This window comes from Rattus rattus, chromosome 7 (assembly GCF_011064425.1).
Source record: "Rattus rattus isolate New Zealand chromosome 7, Rrattus_CSIRO_v1, whole genome shotgun sequence".
Classification (NCBI taxonomy): Eukaryota; Metazoa; Chordata; class Mammalia; order Rodentia; family Muridae; genus Rattus; species Rattus rattus.
Window position 1 is genome coordinate 12895500 of NC_046160.1, and position 23401 is coordinate 12918900.

The 23401-nt window shown below is 47.6% G+C and overlaps 1 protein-coding gene across 1 annotated transcript in view; it reads right to left on the reverse strand.

Moving 5' to 3' along the window:
* Positions 1 to 23401, reverse strand: part of Galm (galactose mutarotase) — a 51604-nt gene that overhangs the window by 1038 nt on the left and 27165 nt on the right. The window contains exons 5-6 of the mRNA XM_032908840.1: positions 1705 to 1846; positions 6 to 180 (exon numbers count right to left, since the gene is read on the reverse strand). Coding sequence (XP_032764731.1) covers positions 6 to 180; positions 1705 to 1846 — 317 coding nt within the window. The remainder of the gene's footprint in view (positions 1 to 5; positions 181 to 1704; positions 1847 to 23401) is intronic.

Sequence of the window (23401 nt, forward strand, 5' to 3'; positions counted from 1 at the left end):
TTTACCTGGTTGACTGCATCAGGCCAGTTCTGGGTCTCGAGGCAGAAACCAGAGTGCTTGGGATAGACCTCTCCACTCTTGCCCTTCAGGGTACCATCCAAGAAGTTTCCTGTGTAGAACTGGACGCCAGGTTGGGTGGTGTACACTTCCAGGATCCTCCCACTTGCAGCGTGATGCACCCTGGGGGCAAAGACAAACCAATCTGAGTGGGGAAGAGGCCACGAAACAGCTTTGGGAACAGGGGCAAGAAGGATGCTGGAGAGAAGAACGGGGGACACAAATTCTGGAAGCTTCTCAGGGAAGGCATGGGCTGTTGGCTTTGAGGACCCTCAGAAACAACTTGTCACATGATCTTGGCCTCTCTGGGGAATAGTAACACAGACTGACCACAGCCAGTTATGGGAGTTGGGGAGGAGCAGCCAGGCTGGAGAGAGACAATCCAAGGGTCCTGAGGTTCTTCCCTTGGGATGCTCGAGGTGGATCCCAGGCCCTGTAGTTGTCTGTGAGCACTCTGCCACTGCCACTGAGACGTAGTTCCCAAGGGTGTGACCCAGGCTGCACTGGAACTTAAGACCTCTACTTGCCTGTCCTCCTGGAGTTCTGGGATTAAAGGCCTGTGCCCCACCCCCACCCACAGGGTTCCGAAAAGACTGATTAATTGTTTTGGTTTTGGAAGACAAGGTTGTCTCTGTGGAGCCCTAGCTGTCCTGAAATTCACTCTGTAGACCAGGCTGGCCTCAGATTCAGAGATCCTCCTGCCTCTTAACTCCTGAGTGCTAGGATTAAAGGCCTGTGCCAGCACTGCCTGGCCTGGATCTGTACTTCTTGTCAGAGGGATGTGAAGGCTGTGTCGCACAGTCTTACGGCAGTAGGCAAATCACACAGGAAATCATTCAAACAAAGGATGTTGTCGGGCTGCTGCGATGGCTCTGCCCGTACAAACCTGAGACTCTCTCTCCCTCCCTCCCTCCCTCCCTCCCTCCCTCCTTCCCTCCCCCTCTCCCATCTTCCCCCTGATGCACACTAATAATATAACTTAAAAAAGTTTTTAAAAGCACAATACATTGTCAACCAAGAGGTTGGAGGAAGATGTTTGGGAAGAGGAGGCCCAGGGTCTGACATGGGCGGAAGGCGGGAAGGGCTCCTTGGGTAGGGTGGTGGTGTGGACAGGAGCATGAGCCACACAGGTGCTCAGGAGGAAGGTTTCCTGAGCAGGTGGAACCTAAGGGGCCCCTGTTCCTAGAGCTCCAAGGAGAAAGGTCCAGACAGTGGAGTTCAGTGAAGGCAGAGGTGACCAGAGCAGGAGATTTGGGCCTTGGAGAATTAGAGAAAATGGCTTATAGAATAGGCATGGATGGAAAGCCAGAGAGGATGCTGGGTAAGATGACAGGGAGGAGGTGGGGGGAGGGATGGATTCTACAGAATTCACTTATGGCAGGGGACTTTACGAAGATATGGGGTGTGGTATTTGACCTGTGCTCCCATTAGGTGCTATTGAAACCACCATAGGGAATGTTCCTCAAAAAAACAAAAAACAAAACAAAAACAAAAACAAAACCCAAAAAACAAACAAACAAACAAAAAAACCAAAAAAACCCACAAAAAACAAAAAACAAAAAAACAAAACTAAAACAAACCAAAACAACAACAAAACCCCTGCAATTTCTTCTCCCATGTAGAGGCAATAAGAACAAAGTTCCCAACCTTGCACAAAACTTCTTTTCTTTGGACTCCTTCAGACAGAAATTATGGTCGAAACCATGGATGTGGTAACTCTGCAGGTGTTTCCCGAGCTCCACTGGCTTTCTCAGGTCGAAAGCAGTTCCTTCCACCGGAGCAATGACTCCTGGGAAGAAATTGGAGAAGACACAGGTGTTACTACCAGGACCAGAGCTTTATATGTGCTGTCCCGACGACACATCGGTTCTAGAGCCTCAGCCTTCCTTTCAATTTGTAGAAAGGATGGGAGCTTGGATCCCAGGGAGGAGAATAGGTTGTTGGGTTCCCTGGATCAGAATATGCAACTGATTGCCAAATGCAGTATCTGAATATAACACGGACAAGAGGGGTGGGGAGTAGCTCTGTTGGTAGAGTGTTTCCACAGCACACAAGAAACACTGTGCTTAATCCCCAGAAACACGTAAAACTACACGGGAAGCCTACATCGTGATCCCAGCACACAGGAAGTGGAGGCCAGAGGAACAGAAATTCAAGTGTGCCGATTGATCCCAGCATTCAGCAGGCAGGGGCAGGCAGATCTCTGTGAGTTCAAGGCCAGCCTGATCTACCTAATGAGTTCCGGGCCAGCCAGGGCCATGCAGAGAGACTAACCAAAACAAACAAACAAACAAACAAACAAACAAACAAGATAGACAGACAAATAGACAGAGATCTTGTCTCTAAAACAAACAAAACCCATAAAAGTACTGAAACAAAAATTCCGAGTTGGGGAGATGGCTCAGAGATGTCCTGAGTTCAAGTCCTCAGAACCCGTATAAACTTGGATTCAGTAGCACTCCATGTTGGCTAAGTTTTTCTACCTTAGAAACCGCTGAGGCCTTTTTATAGTCTCAGTTATGGGCAAATGTTTGGCTTATTTTGTTTTTGAGACGAGGTCTCACTATACCTCTTCTCATGCTGGGATCAAAGGCGTGTACCACCATGCCCTACCCACTTTTTGGGGCAGTGTCTCTTACTGGCTTGGAACTTGACTAGTCTAGGCTGGCTGGCCTAGTGATCCCCATGGTTCTACCAACTCTGCCTGCCCAGTCCTGTGCCACCTGCCACCTTGACTGGCTTTTTTCCGTATATTGTGGAGACTTAACTCCTCGCTTCCCCAGCAGACCCAGTACCGCCTCCCACCCCCCATAACCGGCCAGCCTCCCTATTCCTTTTTGGGAGAGCCACCCCTGCCTCCTTTTTCAAGATTCTTAGGTTTCTAGCCCTTTGATTAGAAGGGAAAGGAACCCGCTTCCCAGCAGGTGGCGCCAGAAACACTCGAGCAAGCACATCAGCTGTGGATGTGCCAGTCAGTCCTCTGCATCCTGATTAGTTCTGGGAGAATTTGCAGTTAATTCTGAATCTCAAAGGCCAAATCCTAGATGGTGGGGATCCACTGGGTACATTTATTTTTTTTTTTTTAGCATTTAAAATATAGACTTTAAGAAGCATGATCAAGTCAGCTTGTGGAGAAGCTTACCAAGATACATGTGGCCATCTTAAGTTTCTATATTTCATTCTTTTTGCAAAATATTTATCAAGGTTGTTTACTATATAATTGTACAACTGTCACTTTGGTTTTGGAAGTCTTTTATTGTAAATCTATGATATTACCCATATCTATCTATAATTACAGATATATCTATATTTATCTCTATATCTCTTTCTCTATATCTAGATTTTCTATTTATAGATTATTATAAATTATCTATTATGTAATAGTATGCTCTGACTTTCCTGTAATTCACTATGAAGAACAGGCTGGCCTTGAACTCACAGAGAGCCAATGGCCTCTACTTTCCAGTGTTGGGATGAAAGGTGTTCACTGCCACGCCTGACCGTCTGATGACAGACAGCAGCTATGATGATCATTCTTTACCTCTTGTGTGTTGGATACATTTCATTTCTTCTTGAGATACAGTTTTTATTTTCTGGATTTCTATTTTTATTATTCCTGTGGTGTCAAACTTGAAGACAGACTTTCCTTATAATGAAGGCTGTGATTTATTGTGTGTGTGTGTGTGTGTGTGTGTGCACTGAAGCTGTTTTCAGACACACCAGAAGAGGGCATCAGATCTCATCACAGATGGTTGTGAGCCACCATGTGGCTGCTGGGATTTGAACTCGGACCTCTGGAAAATCAATCAGTGCTCTTAACCACTGAGCCGTCTCTCCAGCCCCACTTTCTTAAAGCCATACCTGACTTACAGTCTTACCTTGTGACAGGCCTAATTGCCCCAGGTGTGTCAAAACTGCCTGTAAATACTTCTCCACAAGGTATATATACACAGGAGACTGTAAGAAACCAAAGAAGCTGTGGAATTTCCTGACAGTGGCTCAGGGCACACTCAGGCCTGTTTTGCCTGTTCCGAGCAAACTCAAGTCAGTGCTTACTTACCCCTTCCTGTGCCGCTCTGCATGTGACATGGACATTTTGGATAAATGACATGTTTGGCTGTCAGAAGCCTACCATACATGACTGAATCAACAGAGGAGGGCAACGCATGCAGCATCCAGCAGAGGTTGGAGAGGGTCAATCCTTAAAAACTATGCCTTAGAGCTGTGGTGCTGGGACACGCCTTTAATTCCAGCACCCGGGAGGAGAGGTTGTAGAATCTCTGTGACTTGGAGGCCAACCTGATTAACACAGCAAGTTCCAGGGCAGCCATGTCTACACAGAGCAGTGGTTCTCAACCTGTGGGTCGCAATCCCCTTTCATGGGTGCCATATATCACATATTTACATTACGACTCCTAACAGTAGCGAAATTATAGTTATGATGTAGTAACAAATAACTTTATGGTTGGGGGTTGTGGAGACACGGAGATGCAGCTCCCGGGCAGGATCAAGTAAGGCCTGGTGACAGGTGCAAGCAGGGGCTGGAACGCCGTCCTTGAGAAGAAAATGTTTTCTCACTTGACCTTAGACTATGTTCTGCTGTGTCCTGTTTCTGTGGAAGCGGTTCTCACGCTCTCTCGGTAATGGTGAGTACAATTTGATAATAGGAAGAGGGGTGATTTGTTACATAAATATTTTAAGAAGAAGCCTTTGCTTAGTCTTATTTCTTTGTTTAGTCTTGCCTCAGTTGTTCCTGGTATTGTGGGAATAATGATCGTATGGTATCTGGCCAAAATGGAAATTGAGGTAATGCATATTCATATCTGTATAAGGATTAATAAAGCTTGCAACTGCGTGCAGTTGCTTCTGCCTTTGCTCTGCACCCCTGTGTCCTGGAGGTGTGCGACCGTACCCAGGGCCCCCAACACACTAGACGTTGACAGGGGGTCACCACAACATGAGGAGTTTCAAAGGGTTGCAGCTTTAGAAAGGTTGAGAACCGCTGACATGAGAGACTTCATTTCAAACAAACAAACAAACAAACAAATTTGGAATGATTCCAAAATAAGATTTTCCCTTCCTTCCTTCCATCCTTCCTTTTTCTTTCTCTCTTTGTTTCTTCCTTCTCTCTTTCCTCCCTCCCTCCCCCCTTCTTTCCTTTCTTTGCTAAATGAGAAGAAAGAAGTCATATGGTTCAAACTCCCCCTCCCCGCTCCCTGGCTTTTCAAGACAGGATTTCTCTGGGTACAGCTTTGAAAGTCCTAGAACTCATTCTTTAGGTCAGGCTGGCATCAAACCCAGAGATCCAGCCACCTCTGCCTCCCAAGTGCTGGGATGAAAGGTGTGCACTGCCACAGCCCAGCCTAATCTTTTTTTCATTAATATGCTATCATGTGTTTCACAGGCAGCTGTGTGGAAATTATGAAATTTGTCCCTTAGATTTACCATGTCCTTGCAATTTTTTTTTTTTTTTAGATAAGTGGAATGTCCTTTTCTGTGACTCCTACCACACTCTGGTAAAGTCTAACTCGTTACTTAAGAATTTTCCCAAGGGCTAGAGAGATGGCTCAGCAGTTAAGAGCAAACCAGCTGCTCTTCTAGAGAACCCGGGTTCAATTCCCAGCATGCATACCAGTATCCCAAAATGTCTGTCAATGTCAATTCCAGGGGCTCTGGTATCCTCTTCTGGCCTCTGTAGGCACCAGGTATGCATATGATGTACAAACATGCAGGAAAAAAAATACCCGTACACATACAATAGGGAGCCTCTAAGTCACTCATGATGATACATGCTTGGGATCTTAGTGTCACAAGGATGAGACAGGAGCATCACCCTGAGGTTAAGGCCACCCTGGGGTACAGCACAACAACAGGAAACACCAACAGCAACAACAGGGAAAAAACGGAGTCATCTGTAATGTGGTGGTGCATGTTTGTAAGAGCAGCCCGTGGGGACTGGGCAGGAGCGTCTCCGGTTTGAGATCAGCCTGAGTGACATAGTTTAAAAACACAAAGCTGGGCATAGTGGATCTCTGTGAGTTTGAGGCTGGCCTACTGGTCTACGTACTGAGTTCCGGAACAGCCAGAGCCACACACGAGAGAGAACCTGTCTCAAATATCTACATTTACAAAACAACAGAAGTCAGAGTACTGTGTGAACCGTGGAACAGCGTCTCTCCTGGGAGCACTCCCTTTCACGGTGTCACACATTAGATAGTTACGTTACAATTTATAACAGTAGCGAAATTACAGGCAGACTGAACCTGCCTTCCTCTTTGTTATCATCAGAGATGGAAGAGACTTACTCAAACATTTACTACACTACTGGACTACAGCTAGCTTCCCGCCTCTTCCGAAGGCAAGTTCCAAAAGGGCAGGAGCAGTTTCCTGTCCTCCACGGCTGCCGGCCTGAGCTGGAACCTTTGCTTGATGAAAAAGCTAAGCTGCTGGAAACCGATGCTGGAAGACAGGAGCCACCGTGAAGGCGGCAGCAGTCTGTGACGAAGAACGAAAAGTCCAGATGGCTGCGTGAGTTGCCTCAAGCAGACCCTTTGCTTTGTAGAGGCGCTGACCCAGATGCTAACGGGACTTGCCCAAAGTGATATATCTCAAAGCCTCCCAGTGTCGACGACAGCCCTTCCTGATGCACTGCGATGTGTCTGCCATGGTGACAGCACCTTCCACCCTCAGCTCCCCAAGTCGTCTTGGTTTTTCTAAGACTCTGGAAAATGAACAAGTTCTTTTGACTTCGGTTCATCTGCATATATGTGTTTCTGCTTTGTGCTAAGAATAGAAAGGAGACGCCAATCACGCTTTGAGCAAAGCCAAATGTGCAGAAAATGAAAATGAAACGGAACGCATGTCCACAGACAGGATGCCATGTCATGGTTCTAATCTGAAAGCCACCAGACCCACCCATCTTTGTCCGTCTGTCCATATGTCTGTCCATCTATCTAGTGTGCTTTCTGAAGTGGATCCATAACCTCCCGATATGGCTGGGCATGTGTTAAGGTATGAGCCCCCAAACTTAAGCCTGGTGGTTGGTGACCTCTGACCTGAAAACGTTGAGATTCAGCTCGAGGGCACAGGAGTGATTTGACTAATCCTGCTTCCTCCTCCCACCAAAGCCTGAGGACAGACACACAGCAGTAAGGATCCCTCACAGGCTGTTCATATGGCTACAGGATAGCAGCTGTGGTGAGTGCGGGCTGCCTCAAACAGCTTGGGGCTTGCTGGAAAATTGCAAGAGGAGGGAGAAGAGACAAGAAAGTTGAGAACGTGTGCAAAGGGGTGCTTTTCAGTGATGAGTTCCTGACCTAAGCTAAGGCAGGGTACAGGTGGAAATGAGGTCATGAGTGGGTGGGTGAGTAGCAGAACAAAAGAGCAGAAGGATCAAAGGGCCACAGGTTCTTGAGGTGCTGAAGAATGATGGTCTCTGAGAGACCAACATCCTGAAGTGTGGCCACAGGGGGCTGCCATCGGAGGAAACCAGTCAGACCCAAGATAGTCACAGTGAGCAGGTGAGGAAGACAAGAGGGCGGTGGGGCGGGGCGTGGAGTGGGGACAGGATACCGCCAGTGTACACTGAAACAGCCACGGTTGGCGACAGGAATGGTGCTGGAGTGACTGTGATCTAGACATGAGGGCGTGTGGAAAGCGTCAACAGAGAACTCATGGGCATGGCACTCTAGCCGCAGCATCTGCATTGCACTTCCTGAAATTTGTAAGAAGTGGATCTGGTCACTGAAGACAGAGCTTTCTGACAAGGCCAGACTCCGTCACCAGGAGTCAGTCTCCCTCTTCCTAATTGTTGACAAAGCGACAATTATTCACTCTCTGAAAGTGAAGAGAAAGCTCACGGCTCTTCTGCAACCCACCCGCCTTGACCTTTCTCATCTCACTGAGTGTCTCACACTCAAGTCTTATGATAAGGAACATTGTCTTTCTTCCTGACTGTGGTCAACTGCACCCTGGTCTACTCCCATCCCCTGTGTGCCCTTGCTGACATGACACTGACACCCCTCAGGGACAGCTGACCGCCTCTTTACTCTTTGAACTTGCATGAACCTTAATAACTGGCTCAAACAACAGAGCTGCTGTGTGTCACGGTTATGAAATATAAAATGGCTTCAGCCTAGGCTGCTCTCAAGACATGTGCTCTTGAAGCCCAGCCACCATATCATTAGGATCAAGTCATACCGTGGGCTCCCAACCAAAGGCCAACACCACAGTCAAACAAGGAAGGAAACGTCTTCAGATGCTTGTGTGCCAGCACTGACCTTTGCTGGAAGCCCAATTTTAGAGAAAATTTCATATAAGCATTGCCTATCAATAAAAAAAGCCAATGGCCAATGAGCTGAGGCAGGAAATAGGAGGTGGGACCCTGGCAGGAAGAGAGAGAGTTCTGGGAAATAACATGAGAATAAAAGGAGATGTAGAGAGAAGAGAGAGAGGAACTGAGGAAACTGCACATAAACCAGCAGGTAGATGAACTCAGGGAAATGCAGAGAGAGAGAGAGAGAGAGAGAGAGAGAGAGAGAGAGAGAGAGAGAGAGAGAGAGAGAGCGGGACTGAAGAGACGTGACTAACCACGTGGTAGATAGAGGAAAGTTTGAATGGGTTAAATAAATTATGAGCTAGTCAGGGAATGAGCCAAAGCTTATGGCCCAGACATTTAATAATAAATAATTAGTCTCAGAGTCGTCATTCTGGGAGCAGGACTGGGAAGGAAAACCAGAATTTAATATATTTTAACAATCGTCCCGTCTAACAGGAACACCTAGACAATAAATGAGTGCATTGGAATGATTTATGTAGCAGTAGCTCCAGTAATCACTCCAGGATGTTTTTGTCTCTGGGCACTGACTGACAAGTCCCTGTGGAGGCCACTCTTCCTCCATCTTCCCTTTTTCACACTGTCTTTAAGTGCCTTCAGGAGAGTGTGAATCAGAAGCATGGATCCTTGAGAACACTTTTGGATGGGGGTGGGGGAAACCAAACACAGGGCTTCGCTGATCACTTACGTGCTCAAGGACCTGAGTTAACCCCCAGAATTTATGTAAAAAAAAATCAGCTTCAGGAAGATGCAGAAAGGGAGCTGTTTGGAGCTCACCGGCCAGCAAGCCAAGCCAACTTGTTAAGTTCCAGGCCAGTGAGAGATTTCACAAAACAAGAAGGATGGAACCAAAGGATCAACGGCTGAGCTTATCCTGTGGCTTTTGTGTGCATGTGCATACACACAGACAGGAGTGTATTTCTGAGTCCAACTCTTTTTTTTTTTTTTTTTTTTTTTTTGTTAAACTGACCTTAAGAAGCCTAGAACCAGATGGCAGAGACGGACTTACAATATCAACTTTTACAGGGTTGTGGAGATGCCATGATTGTGGGATTCCAGTGGGCTAGCAAAGGTTTTGTAGTGGTGTGACAGGACTCTAACCTTAAGTGATGAGTTGGGATTGGCAAAATTTGAGGAGGCACCGGAGATGCTGACACAGGAATAGATTTCTGCTTCCTATGAACTTATGCTTGGGACACAAGCTAGACACATTTATATACTATGACACAGATCCTAAGAGGTTCCGAGCTCTCACAATTGGGGGTGTAAGTAAAAGACACATGAAATGGAAATGTAGGGTTTTTGGAAAGTCAGATGGTGTTTTGCTGGGGCAAACACGTGAAGGAACATTTTGCTGAAGCAGACGTAGGAGAGAGGCTGTGCAGCTAAAGCAAGCAGAAAGGACACGTGATGAAAGATTCATTGCTAAAAACACACATGTATTAATCTACCTTACATTACAGAGTTGAGCCACATTTGTCAGGACTCTATAGAGAGAAAACTTCTGGTGGTGTGCTTCAGTTTCTTGCCGCTTCGGTGGGCTCAGGCTGATTGGCAGAGTGAGGTCAGCTGAGACAGATGCACATGCTGAGGCAAGACACATGTTTGTGGCAAGACATGTGATGTTTGGAGGGAGTATAAAAAGGACTCCATGGACCGTGATGGAGGCTGGGCTTGGCTTGCTGGTATAGCTAGCTGTGCAGTGCTTGTTGGTCTCTGGTCTTTGCTGATCTTTGATTAGCTGGGAGAGGTACAACTGATTGCTGACTCCTGCTGACTCCGGCTGAGGCCTGGCTGTCTCTGCTAGGTAGTTCAACCGCTGCTGATTTGGGTTTGCTATCCCAACTCTACTGAACTGGACTGCTAGGGAATCCATGAAGTGTTTGCGAGTGGATAGAGCTGCCGCTGCTGACCTGTGAACTGAACTGCCGGTTTCCTGATAACACAGACAAGAGCTGCTCCAAAGAAGCTTTCTAAACAGGTCCACTTCCCCTGTATCCTTTCTTTTCCACTACCTCTCAAGGGAAGTGGGCTACAAGGGAGGTTAAGGCATTTAGGAACTAACGTTAGAAATAGGTTTTGAGGGCTGGAGAGATGGCTCAGTGGTTAAGAGAACTGACTGCTCTTCCAGAGATCCTGAGTTCAATTCCCAGCAACCACATGGTGGCTCACAACCATCTGTAATGGGATATGATGCCCTCTTCTGGTGTGTCTAAAAAGCTACAGTGTACTCATATAAATAAAATAAATTTTTCTTAAAAAAAAGTTTACCTCCTAAATAAAAAAGTGGTAACTTTTAGAAATACGTTTTGAAAAAAATGAAAGTTACAGATATAAGAAACAGGGTAAATGGTAACTTGCTTCTTATGAACTCTTGATCCAAAATGGGCCACAGTGAAATAGTTGTGTGCTTTCTCTCTGTGTGTGTTTAATAGCATTGTCCTGTACATATATGCTGTGGCATGCATGCACCCCTTCCCACCCCATCACAGACTTCAATTTCCCCCATTTATAAGATAGAGCTAATGCGTGCATCTACTTGGCACACGATAGCTTGTTTTGTTACATACATACATGCACACACATATACGGTAAAAGGAGAGTGTCAGAGCATGGCCAGTTTCATTTAAGAATAGGATATTTCTGTTCTGTTTTTCACTTTCCACTCTCCATTATTTAAACATTTAGAACAATGGGTTTTAAACTGTGTGCTGAATCATGAATTCCCTTGAGAATACTGAAAGAGCTACAGACTCTCTCTCCAGTACAGCGCATATGCACATTCAGAAGGTCCCCAGAACTTCCTAAGCCCAGCTGTACCTCCCTCGTTAAAGATCCCTGACCTGCAGACTGGAGAAGACAGACTTCCTATCCAACGAAGCATCACAGGGCATGCTGCCCTCCCCTGATTGGATGCCAAGATTCACAGATGGAATGCTGCAGTTACATCACCAGGCATTGGTCAGGGAGCTAGTCAGAAGTATATTGGCTTAGTTCCACTAACAGCAATGCAGCAAAGACTCCAGATACCACATTAGGGCCTCCTGCAACACTTACAACCCCTCCATTTTCTATCAGCACATATAACAAACACACAAAGGCAGAAATGCTTAACTCAGTGTGAGCAAATCAACAGCTTTCAGAAATGGTAGGGAAATGAAGCATTGAAGAAAGCAGGACTCGGGTTGGGGATTTAGCTCAGTGGTAAAGCACTTGCCTAGCAAGCGCAAGGCCCTGGGTTCGGCCCCCAGCCCCAAAAAAAAAAAAAAAAAAAAAAAAAAAAAAAAAAGAAAACAGGACTCGTTCCTAACGACAACCACCAGATAGGGCCAGATAGGGCTGCAGAGGCCAGGTGAGTAACCCTGGAGCTTGATGGGTATCAGAAGTTATCATCGATAGCCATTAACCCCAGTTCCCTGGAGTATCCTGCTCTCTATCTGGCAGTCAGACTCCACAGAACAAGTGGTCTGGACGAACAATTGTCAAAAAGATTTTTATTCTGTAAGTGCTTTCCTTGCACCCATATGTGTTCGCCTCACATGTGCCTATGCCAATGGAGGTCAAAGGGCAGTCGGATCCCCTAGAACTGGAGTTACAGATGGTTGTAAGCCATCATGTGGGTACTGGAAACCAAACCTGGGTCTTCTGCAAAAGCAATGAGTGCTCTCAACCTCTGAGCCATCTCACCACCTACGTGGTAAAATTTTTGCGGTGATAACTCAGTATGGAGCAAAGGTTGTCTTCAACTCAAGCTTACCAACTTCCTGTCTTAGATTCAACGGGTGGTGGTGGTGCATGCCTTTAACTCAGGAGGCAGAGGTAGGAGGATCTCTGAGTTTGAGGCTGAGGCTACACAGAGAAACCCTGCCTGGGGGGGGGGTATGATTTTCATATCCAGCTCGGGTCTGCAATTGCATTTATCCAAACAGTCTTGCTTTTTAACTGAATTTTATTTTTATGTGTAGAGGTATATTTCCCTGCCTGTTGGTCTGTGTACCACACGTGCCTTTCAAGTTCTTGGCTTCCTCAAATGAAGCACAGGGTGATACTTATTTGAAAGGGTTGTTCAGGGGTTGAGAAGCCCTGACTGGGTCAAGTACTCATCTAGCCTGGGACACATGAGGCAGTTTCAAAACAAGTAAACAAAGAAAAGAATATCCAGGATGTGCTATAGCTATGATACCAGTGAGCCAGGCACACACACATTTAATCCCAGCACTCGGGAGGCAGAGGCAGGCAGGTCTCTTAGAGTTTGGGGCCAGCCTGGTTTTGTTTTTTGTTTGGTTTGGTTTGCTTTGTCAAGCCAGGGTTTCAGTGTGTGGCTCTGGCTGTCCTGGAACTTGCTCTGTAGGCTAGGTTAGCCTTGGACTCAGGTTCACTTGCCTTTGCCTCCTGATTTGCCACCACCACCCAGCATAGACCAGCTTGGTTTAAGTGGCAGGTTCAAGGCCAGTTGGAACTATACAATAAGACTCTCCCCAGAACCAAATAGAAGTAAATATTAAAAAAGAAAAAGCCAGGAGGTAGTGGTGTAAACATTTACTCCCAGCACTCTGGAGGCAGAGGTGGATCTCTGAGTTCAAGGCCAGCCTGGCCTACAGATTGAGTTCCAGGACAGCCCGGGCTACACAGAGAAACCCTGTCTTGAAAAACCAAGAAAAAAAAAGAAAAAAGAAAGGCCTTTCCAATACGTTGACCAGTGGACAACGAACAAAGCAGCGTCCGTTCCCAGAGACACCCCGTTGCTCTAGAGCTCTGGGATCCAGATGCTGGACAGATAAATAGGTGATGACTTCCAACTGTGACACCCCAGGCTTATTGGGTTGTGAGACAAAAGAGTGAAGCAGGTTGTCGATTTGGGGAATACTCTGATATTTGGTTATTTTTTTTCCCTCTTTCTTTTAAAACTTTTAATTTTGAGACAGAGTCTCACATAGACCAGGCTGGCCTTGAACTTGTACAGCTGAGAAGACTTTGAACTTTCCGAATCGTGCTCCTACCACTTGTGCTGAGATCACAGGTACCACGACTGGTTTTATGCGGTATTGAGGATGGACCTGAGACCTCATTCATGCTAGACAGGCATTTCTACCGACTGAGCCTCGTCTTCACCCGTTTATGTTTTAATAGCATTTTCAGCTTGTCTTACTCAAGGAGACCACTGGCTGAATGCCATTTGCTGGACACTGACCTGGAACACACAGTTAGTGACAGAGTCCAGTGCCCATTGATGGAGCACAGAACCCACTAATTGCGTGCTGAAGGGAGGAGGGAGAGTACAGGCAACTACGAACCGTTGGAGACCATACAGGAGCTGGGGAGGGCAACAGAAGGGGAGAAATAGTGCCAAAATGAGAAAGAAACATAGGCTCCTGCAGGCTAGCTGGAGCTTTGTGGAGGCGCTGGTAGGTAGCTGCTTGGAACGAGACCCAAGGATCACCAGCCGCAGGACGTGCCCCACCTGGGGGCTTGTGAGAATCATGGAACCAGTAGCTCAAACCAGAGAATACAGAGGCAGAATCTGTATTTAAGGAGCTCCCCAGTGATTGGTATGCACGGACCTGAGCGCTGATGCGCTGCTTACACAATGAAAAAAAAAAGCGAGGGAGAAAAGCTCCGCAGGAGTCTGGTCTCCATGGGGACGGCCCAGCTGCAGCCCAGCTGCTCCAATTACGTCTGTCTCTTTAGCTGGTCGAGGTGGGAATAGTCAGATTTGCATAAGGAGGCCTGCGGTGATGGGGCTCGTGGGCACAGGTATTCGTCTGATACCTAATTAAGTCATCTTGGTAAGTCATCTCCAGAATGGCAGTTATTTTAGGAAGCAACATAAAGAGGATGATAATGAAAAGTAACAGCCTGGGTGGGAATTTTTTTACTTCATTCCAGCAGTCGGCAAGGGAAGCATCTTGGGACTTTTCTGTAGAGGTAACATTTCACAGATCCCGCGGTCCCAACGCTCTCCTCGGCAGTTTTCTCTGCGCTCTGGTTGTGTTCGTGACGTCATTCCGATACTGCGTGGGCGGGTCCCGCTCTCCCCAATCCCTTTTCATTCCACTGAGCGCTTTCTGATTTTTGCCTCTGACTCACAGTGGGGGAGGGTGTTGCTTCCAGATATGACTTGACATCCACAGCAGGAAGGGCTGTGCCACGCCGCAGGTCGCTTTCAAGTGAGAGGGCAATTCTTCATGGTTAACCCCACATAAGGCATTTTCATGACAGTGTTTTTCCATTTTAGACTCCCATCAGCACCGAGTACACGGATTTGCCACTAAGTAATAAGTTAACGCTCTGCAGTTGGCCCTCTGCCCAGCTGTGGCCTCCAGGCCTTGTGGCTGTGTCGCAGGCATGAGGTTCCAGATAGGTCTAGACTCCTCCAGGGACTGCCAGGTCCCTGGTTCACTCTATCTTTTTTTTTTTCCCCATCCTTCACAGTCTTTGATACTTATGAAAGACCCCCCTTGTCTACGGCCTGAGCTGCTGGCTTAGTGACGTTCCTTGACCTGTCTAGCACTCTGACCTCCTGCCCTTTAATCTGACCAAACCCTAACTGTGGGCCAATCCACCTTCTTTGTCCTTTGACTTCTGAAAGAACCAGGAGAAAATTCACAGAAGTCCGACTGAGGCTACACACATTTGGGGTCTTCATCAGTTGGATTCCCCGAGTTCTCCTAGAATCACTTCAGTTCTCAAGTCGGCTTCCCTCTCCCTTACAACCTCTGGTGCCCAGCCTCTCCGAGATGCCCTCTCTCCTCTTCCTTGCCTCTTCCATTTCTCATAGGCTGCTGAGGATAGACAGACCTCCCCCAGCCCCAGGCCTCGAGGGCTCCACGTTCAAGTTACCTTACCACTCACAGGCTCACACTCTCTGACCCTCTTCACTTTCTGTCAGTCGTTCATGTTCACAAACCGTGCCCTGCCCTGACCATGCTGTCAGGTGGGGTTAGCCAGGACACAGTCTCCCCTGCTCTCCGCTTGGTCATCTTCCCCACATCCTTTGCTGGGTCCCTCTCATACCTAAAATATGTGTGGCAGTTTCCTTGGGCTCCCTTGAGTTTGCTCTCACACTGATGCTCTCTGCATTCTGAACCCACGAGTTTTGCTCTATGAAGTGCACATGCCGTTCTGTATCTCTACCCCTCTTCTCTTTCCCAGTACCACTGTCACCTGCTTGACCTGGACATCCTACGTCCAGCTTCACCTCATACATTCTAAGGCTAAACCCACTACTCTCTTAGCTCCTCTCTGTGCTTGCCCCTGCACTTGTAATCCCATTCTCGTTCTGCTCCCCTCTCTGTCCTCCTCCACCACCATATTTTCATTTCTACTGCCCAAGGGCCACTCGAGAAACAACCTCAGGTGTTGTTCCTCCGGTGCTCATCCATCTTGGTTTGTTTGTTTGGTTTTTGGGGGTCACATTTTCACTGTGTAGTCCTGGTTGCCCTGGAACAGGCTGGGCTCGAATTCATAGAGATCTGCCTGCCTCTGCCTTCCAAGTGCTGGAACCAAAGGTGTGTGCCCCCACCATCCAGCCCATCTTGGTTTGTGGAGACAGTGTCTCTCACGGGCCTGGGATTTGCAGACGTGGCTAGGCTGGCTGGCCAGAGAGCTCCAGGGATCCTACTGTCTCTTCTTCCTCAGTGTGGGGACTATAGGTATGCTGTACCAACACACAGCTTTGTACGTGGGTTCTGGCCCTGGGACTCAGGTCTGCATGCATTCAATTGCACTAACTCTCCAGCCCCGGCCACCTGATTTTACCTCCTAAATATTATAAAATTCCCTTCTTCCAGCTGACCCCTACCTTAGGTCCTCCTTACTTCTCACTTGGACATTGAGTAGCTTCTCAACTGGTCTGTCTCCAGTCAAGCCCCACCCTTACACTTGGTGAAATGGTATTTCTAAGCTGACAACTGTGTGAGGTCAGTCTCCTGGATTAAAACACTCCAAAGACCTCCACGAGGTCTAATGTGCAAGCAGAGCCCTTCTCTCTGGTGCTTACCCCGGAAGAGCATGAACTAGCAAGTGAACAGCCTAAAATGCCCACTCTGTGGGGCTGGAAAGTCGGCTCAGCCGTGAAGAGCACTGACTGCCCTTCCAGAGGATGCTGGTTTAATTCCCAGCACCACATGGCAGTAATTCTAGTACATCTCTCTATAATCTAGTTCCAAGGGATCTGACACCTCCACACAGACATTCGTGCAGGCAAAACATCAGTGCACATAACATAAAAATAAATTATCTATTTAAAAACTTTCCACTCAAGTCCTTGCCTTGCGCTAAAGTCCACCCCTACCCTACTTCAGCATTCCACGTTTTGATTACTTCATTCTTTTTTTTTTTAAGATTTATTTCTTTATTATATATAAGTACACTGTAGCTGTCTTCAGACACACCAGAAAAGGGCATCAGATCCCATTACAGATGGTTGTGAGCCACCATGTGGTGCTGGGATTTGAACTCAGGACCTCTGGAAGAGCAGTCAGTGCTCTTAACCACTGAGCCATCTCTCCAGCCTACTTCACTCTCTTTATTTGTAGATTTGGAGACACTGAAAAACTTCTCAAAAACAGCCTCGCCTCTGGCTCAGTTAACACCACAAGTATTAATGTCTATCACAAGTCAAGCCACATTAGATTCTTCTACTCCAGTATGACCAAGTCTTAGGTTGTATGGAAGTCAGTAGGCACCGTATGAACCTGAGATCGCTCTGGAAACTAAGTCAGCTTCTGTTGTGCCGTTCAAAGCCCATTATCCCTCAGCCTCTTTGGAATAAATGACCCTGAGAAGCTCTACACACCCTTGTTGGACCTGTGGAAGGGGGAGGCATGAGTGTTAAATCAGTTCTCTGTGGGTGGTGATCAGAGCCCTAGCAAATAACTTCCATTATGAGAAACTCACGTCGTGTGAGCCTGCAATTTCCACAGGAAGTACATGGAGCCTGGCCGAGGGCTTTCTTCTGCGCTATCTTCCTGCCAGATTTCCAGCAGGCTGGCTTATGCTCGCCAGTCTTGTAGCAGTGGGTGATGTGTTTTCTAGCAGGAAACACAGGTAGCTCCGGGAGTTATTTTGGAAGCTCACAAAGCTGTTCTTGGATCATCGTGTGGAGAGGTCCTCAGACATGTGTCCCTGTGGGAAGCATCACTGCCATCAGGAAAGGTCCCTGGGTCCTCGGTGACCTCCTGGCCTGCTGTTTAGGCAGAACCTGCCCTAGAACAAGCAGCTCTAATGCCATGGGCCTATTTTTTTTTTTTATAGTGCCACTGTTTTATTTATTCATGTGTGTGTGTGTGTGTGTGTGTGTGTGTGTGTGTGTGTGTGTATGTGAGAGTGTGTGTGTATGTGTGTGTGTGAGTGTGTGTGTGTGAGTGTGTGTGATATCGAGTATATATGAGTGTAGACACAGTGAGCATGTGAAATTCAGAGGAAAAATTTCAAGAGTCAGGTCTCTCCTTCTACCATGTGGACTCCAGGACTAACTCAGGTATAAGGCTTGGCTTGTCTTACCCATCTTGCTAGCCTTTTCCCTATCACCTAACCTTACCTACCTACCTACTACAGGCTTTGCTGGGCATCCATCTGGAGCTGCCCCTGAACCTGCCAAACTTGCAGAAACTCCTGCCTCAGCCCAGAATGTTGGGTTACAGGTGTGTACCACCAAGCTCAGATGAGTGCCAACCTGCACGCACCAGAGAGAGAGACCAGAAAGGGAATTCTGAAACCCTAGAGTTACAGCAGACCCAGGTGGGTAATTGAACCGCCAGTTCACACAGGATCCACCACGGGCCTTTTGATTGGGGCAGAGCTCCACTGGATCCCTCAGTGCTCCCTTCAGGTGGTCCAGCATTTCCAGACACCAGGTCACAGTCCAGAACATTTATCTGGCTAACATTCCATGTGTGTCCTTGGGACAGGATGATCAGAGTTCCATGCCCTGGTTCAGATCTTCCAGCCATTTTGCTGCTGTTTCAAGGGGGAATTGGTTTCAGGTGTGCCACACACTACTTAGGCTCACCCACTAGCTCCAGAAGTACCCAAGAGGGAAAATAAAATAAACACCCAACCCCACCGGAAATTCCAGATTCAGGAAGAGAGGAGAAAAGGGACTCTCGGTTTTTTCCTTCACACAGGATCCATGCTTTGGCAGAAGGTTTTAGTAACATCCATGTGGAAGGCCTTATCTTCCATATTGCTGCAAGGAAGGTACAGGTGGGACTTCCGGGTCCCAAGAGGGATAGGAGATTCAGGAAGAGAGGAGGTTTTTTCCTGCCATGCTTTGGCAGAAGGTTGTAATCATGTAAGGCCTTGGGGCAGCTAGGGCCTACGGCCTCCACTACGGGCGGGCGGATGGCCAAAGATGTGGGCAGGGGCTATCTGATACAAGCCACCAAGTTTAGTACGGAAGGAGAGACAGAGATAATAAATTGATAAGGGCGTACATTTCCAGGTGGGAGGTATTTGCACAATTGCTAGTAGGCAAGTTATAAAGTAATAAAACTGTCTGAGTATCTTTTATCTATGGATTCAACAGACGGGGGGGGGGTGGAGGGCAACCACTTCCGGAGCAAGGTGCGGGGGGGGGGTGGGGAGAAGCTGGGTTGTGGCTGATTGCGACCAATCCTGGAGCTAAGCTGGGTGGGACAAGATGGAGCTGGAAAGGAGAGAGAGAGGCAGGGAGGAGGGAGAGGGGGAGGGGGAGAGAGGGAAGGGAGGGGGGGAGAGGAGAGGGAGGGGGGTAAAGAGAGGAGGGAGAGGCAGAGACAGAGACAGAGAAGCTGGGTTGGGGCTGATTGCGACCAATCCTGGACCTAAGCTGGGTTGGACAAAAATGGAGCCGGAAGGGCTAGAGCACCGCAGCTCTCGGACAAGGCCGTAGAGTGTTTTTAAGACTACACGCAACACCAGACCTTACCAAAACCCTGCACAGGAAACAAAGCTGCATTGGAGAAGGTTGGGAAGGACAGGCAGGGAGAACATATGGGTTTTGAAGGGTGAGAGGCGTTTCGGAGGCAACGTCCGTATTTACAGTCCCCATAGAATGGGGGTGGGGGTTTAGAGGTTGGTGAGGTGTGAGCAAGCATGGCCTTGCAACTTGGAAAAGCGCCAAGTGTCCAGGCTGGGTAGGTAGCAATGTGAGGGGGGGGGGCGGCATTTTTTAAAGATGAAGTCTCGTGTAGCCCAGGCTAATCTCAAACTTCCTATGTAGCCAGAGGTGACCAAGATCTTAATGACTTACCCGAGCTGTATCTCCTGAGTGCTGGGACTCAGGAAGATGTGTACCACTACAGTATATGCAGTGCTGGGGAACAAACTCCAAGCTTTCATACACGCTAGGCAAGTAATCGACTTGCTCAGACCCTACCAAAATATTTTAAAGGAGTAATTATTGAAATAAGATTTGCATTTTAGATGCATTTAGGAACCAGATGGATAATACATCCTTAAGGTTGTATTTTCACCTGTCCATTCGTTTATTGATCAAAAGTTATGTTCTCACAATGTAAGTTAGGCCCTGATTAGAGAAAAAAGTCAACCAAACCAGGAGAGTACTGACAGACAGAGTCCCATAACCAGTGTGGAAGACTCAAGAGACTTGAGGAATATCAGAGGCTAGAATCAGCAGGACTGGATGACTAAGGGCTGAGAGAGTGGCGTGGAGGCTGGCGGAAAGAGAAACGGTGTGCAGATGGCTGAAAGAAACACCCAGGACCTCGGGCATTATTTTAGGTCTTGAGGAACTGTCTGTTAGAACCCCAGAGAGATTAAGCCCACGTGCCAGTGCACGACTGTCGGTGTTCACTGGCAAGATCTCGGAAACAAGAGGCAATCTTGGAATTTTTTTTTTTCTCTCTTGGGGAAAGACAGATCTATCCTAGAGAAGTAAATCACTGACCGTTGAAATAAATAAAGCAGAAACATCTAGCTGATGGCTGGGCGGGGGGGACAGAGGCGGGACTTTCATGATTCCCAGGCAAGAACAAGGAGGGGGAGGAGAGGGGAGTCCCTCCACGAGAACCGTGCAGGATGGACCATGCCGGGAAGGAGCAGGAGGGGGAGATGGCTGGAATGTAGGTGCAAAGGGAAAGCGGCCCCATGTGAGGGCTGCCCAGAAGGAAACAGGGCAGCAAGGGTAAAATACAGATTTAGAAAGTGTTACCTCAGGAATACCGGAGGGAGGTGTGAGCTAGCCATGAGAGGTTTGGAAGTGCCCAGATGTTGAGCACATTAAATACAAAGGTTGTGTGTCCGCGTCTTTCATTCGTGAATCCGGAGCTCTTGGGCAGGTGCAGAGCCATGCAGGTGAGAACCAACCGGGAGTACAGAGGTGACCCTAATGATTTACTGCTACACAGCTAGCTGGGCCTCCCTGAACAGCCTTGTTGTAAGCCTTTCCTACCAGAACTCTAATTTGGGCAAAACGGGGCTGCTTTCATGAAACTTTAGAATGAGCTTTCCAGAACTCATTGTAGCAAGAACAGCAGGTGGATGCAGATGGGTTACAGGACACTGCAGACTGGGTAAAGTTTTTAAAACACAAGAGGTATATTTTCTTAAGGAGAGGAGTTTTAAACTTACAAGACAAAATTAAACAACTCCCTCTAATGTTACTGTAAGATGAGCGGGCCAAGGCATCCACTTCTGCTTTCTTAATGGATCACATATTACCACAGATAGATGCAATGTAGCAAAACCTAAACTCAGTTGTACATGGTGATGTTGCCTCCTGCTCCGTCCGTTCTAAGACCAAAGCCTGAGAACCACGATTTCCAAGCCTAGGAGCCCATCCATCTCCGGGTTACACTTTCTCACATGCTCACAGTGAGCTGGCTTGCTACCCGAGTAGGGTACCTCTTTTCTCTTGTTGGGGAACAGGGTACTAGAGTCAGGTGCTAAAGCACAACGCCCAACACAATTCAGACACTGGAGTCAGGCAGATGGCTCGGTAATCACAGGGCTTGCTATGCAAGTCTGAGAACCCGCGTTTGGACCCTCAGACCTGGGTAAATGCTGGGGAGGGGAGGTGGCGTCCCTGCAATTCCACCCTTGGGAGAAGACGGAAGATCTCTGCGAGAGCTGGCTAGGGTGACTAGCATAATCTGTAAGCTCTAGGTCTGATCGAGAGACTGGGCCTCAATCATAAATAAGGCATCAACTTAAGGCTTCCTCATGCACGTGTGTTAGCATGCATACCCACACATGTAAGAACATGTATACAGACATGTATGTACATCACACTCGTAAGCATAAAAAAAGAGGTCTGATATGGAAGTTTTCTCTAGTCTGGACACTGGGATTTTTTTGTTTTGGGGTTTTTGAGACAGGGTTTCTCTGTGTGGCCCTAGCTGTCCTGGAACTCACTCTGTAGACCAGGCTGGCCTCAAACTCAGAGATCCACCTGCCTCTGCCTCCCAAGTGCTGGGATTAAAGGCCTGTGCCACCACTGCCTGACTATTGTGAACAGTGTTAATTTTATCTGTCCTTTCTTGCAAATGGCCTCTAGGAGTTTCCTCTCAGGGCTAGACCTGCCTACAGTACACAAGGCAAACACACTCAAGAGGACCAACCTGTGATTGCCCTGGAGAAAGCAGACTCTCGATGTCTTACCAAAGAGTAAATGTTTCATGAGCAGCAAGGGTTTGGGGTTTGTTTGTTTGTTTTTTTTTTTTTTTGTTTTTTTTATTATTAACTTGAATATTTCTTATATACATTTCGAGTATTATTCCCTTTCCCGGTTTCCGGGCAAACATCCCCCCCCCTTTCCTTATGGGTGTTCCCCTCCCAACCCTCCCCCCATTGCTGCCCTCTCCCCAACAGTCTAGTTCACTGGGGGTTCAGGGGTTTGTTTGTTTTAAGAAGCTAAAAACAATTGCTTTGGAGAAACCGCAGAGCTAATGACCAACATGCAGTCAACTGCTGGCTTGGGCTGTGGGTGGAAAGGAGATCTCAGCTCCACAGACGCCTTCTGCAAGGGCAGCCTGCCAAGGTGCAAGAGAGAGGTTGCCATGGCCAACGGCTGTGAGTTCAGAAGGGCCAAATGTGTCATCCCGTGGAACAATTTTGACAGCTAGCCAATGGACTTGATTCAAAATATTTGTCTTACTTGATGTGTGTTCTTTTCCTTCGGTTTCTTACTCTCTTTGACCCAGGGTCTATGTTACCTGGGGTGATCTTGAACTCTTGAGTTCAAGTGATCCTGATGCCTCTGCCTCCTAAGTGCAGGGATTAAAGACCTATGCCACCACCACCTGCCTTGGTTTAAATTTATTTATTTTTCAAGTGGAGAGCAAAGACGCCCGAATCTTGTAGCCCAACACTGAACACACGAGAGATACTGCTTGTTTGTGTCATAAAACTCCAGCTGGTAACAACTTCCTATGGCGAGAGCAGGGGTAACTTTAAATTGTTTTGTTGGGCCCCAGCGAAGGCTGTGCATGTCCCTACTGCTGCATTGACTTGGGAAGAAGGAGAGTCTCTCCATGTAGGAACCGGACAAAGGATGGAGAAGCCAGACCCCATAGGCTGTTGTCTTCTATGCTTTATTGGACAAAGAGGGCCGAAGACATTTTTTATGTCCCCTACAATTGACAAAAGGAGTAAAACAGGGACCCCGAGGGTGCCTGGGGTAAAAGTTTACGTGGGAGCTTGGAGTGTGTAGGGAGTCATCCCATCCTGCCACTGTCACACCTCCCAGTTCTCATACATCGCAGTGTCCCATTCTAAGCAACAGCCGCCCAGAGAGTAAGCAGGAAACATACAAACGCAGAATAGGACTTGATTCCTCCCCAACAGACACCGGGAAAGACAGTAGCCCGGCCACTGTTACCGTTACAGTAAAATACACCGCACTACTGTCTCAGCACACGAGTTCTCCCATCGTCTGAAAAATTGTTTGTCGTGTCTAACCAGAGCGAAAGCGCCTCCAAAGTTTAGTTCTGCGTCAGCGTCTCCCTTCAAGACAGTTTAGATTACAGGTTAGATAAAGAGTTGAAACCTAAATGTAACTACTAGCCA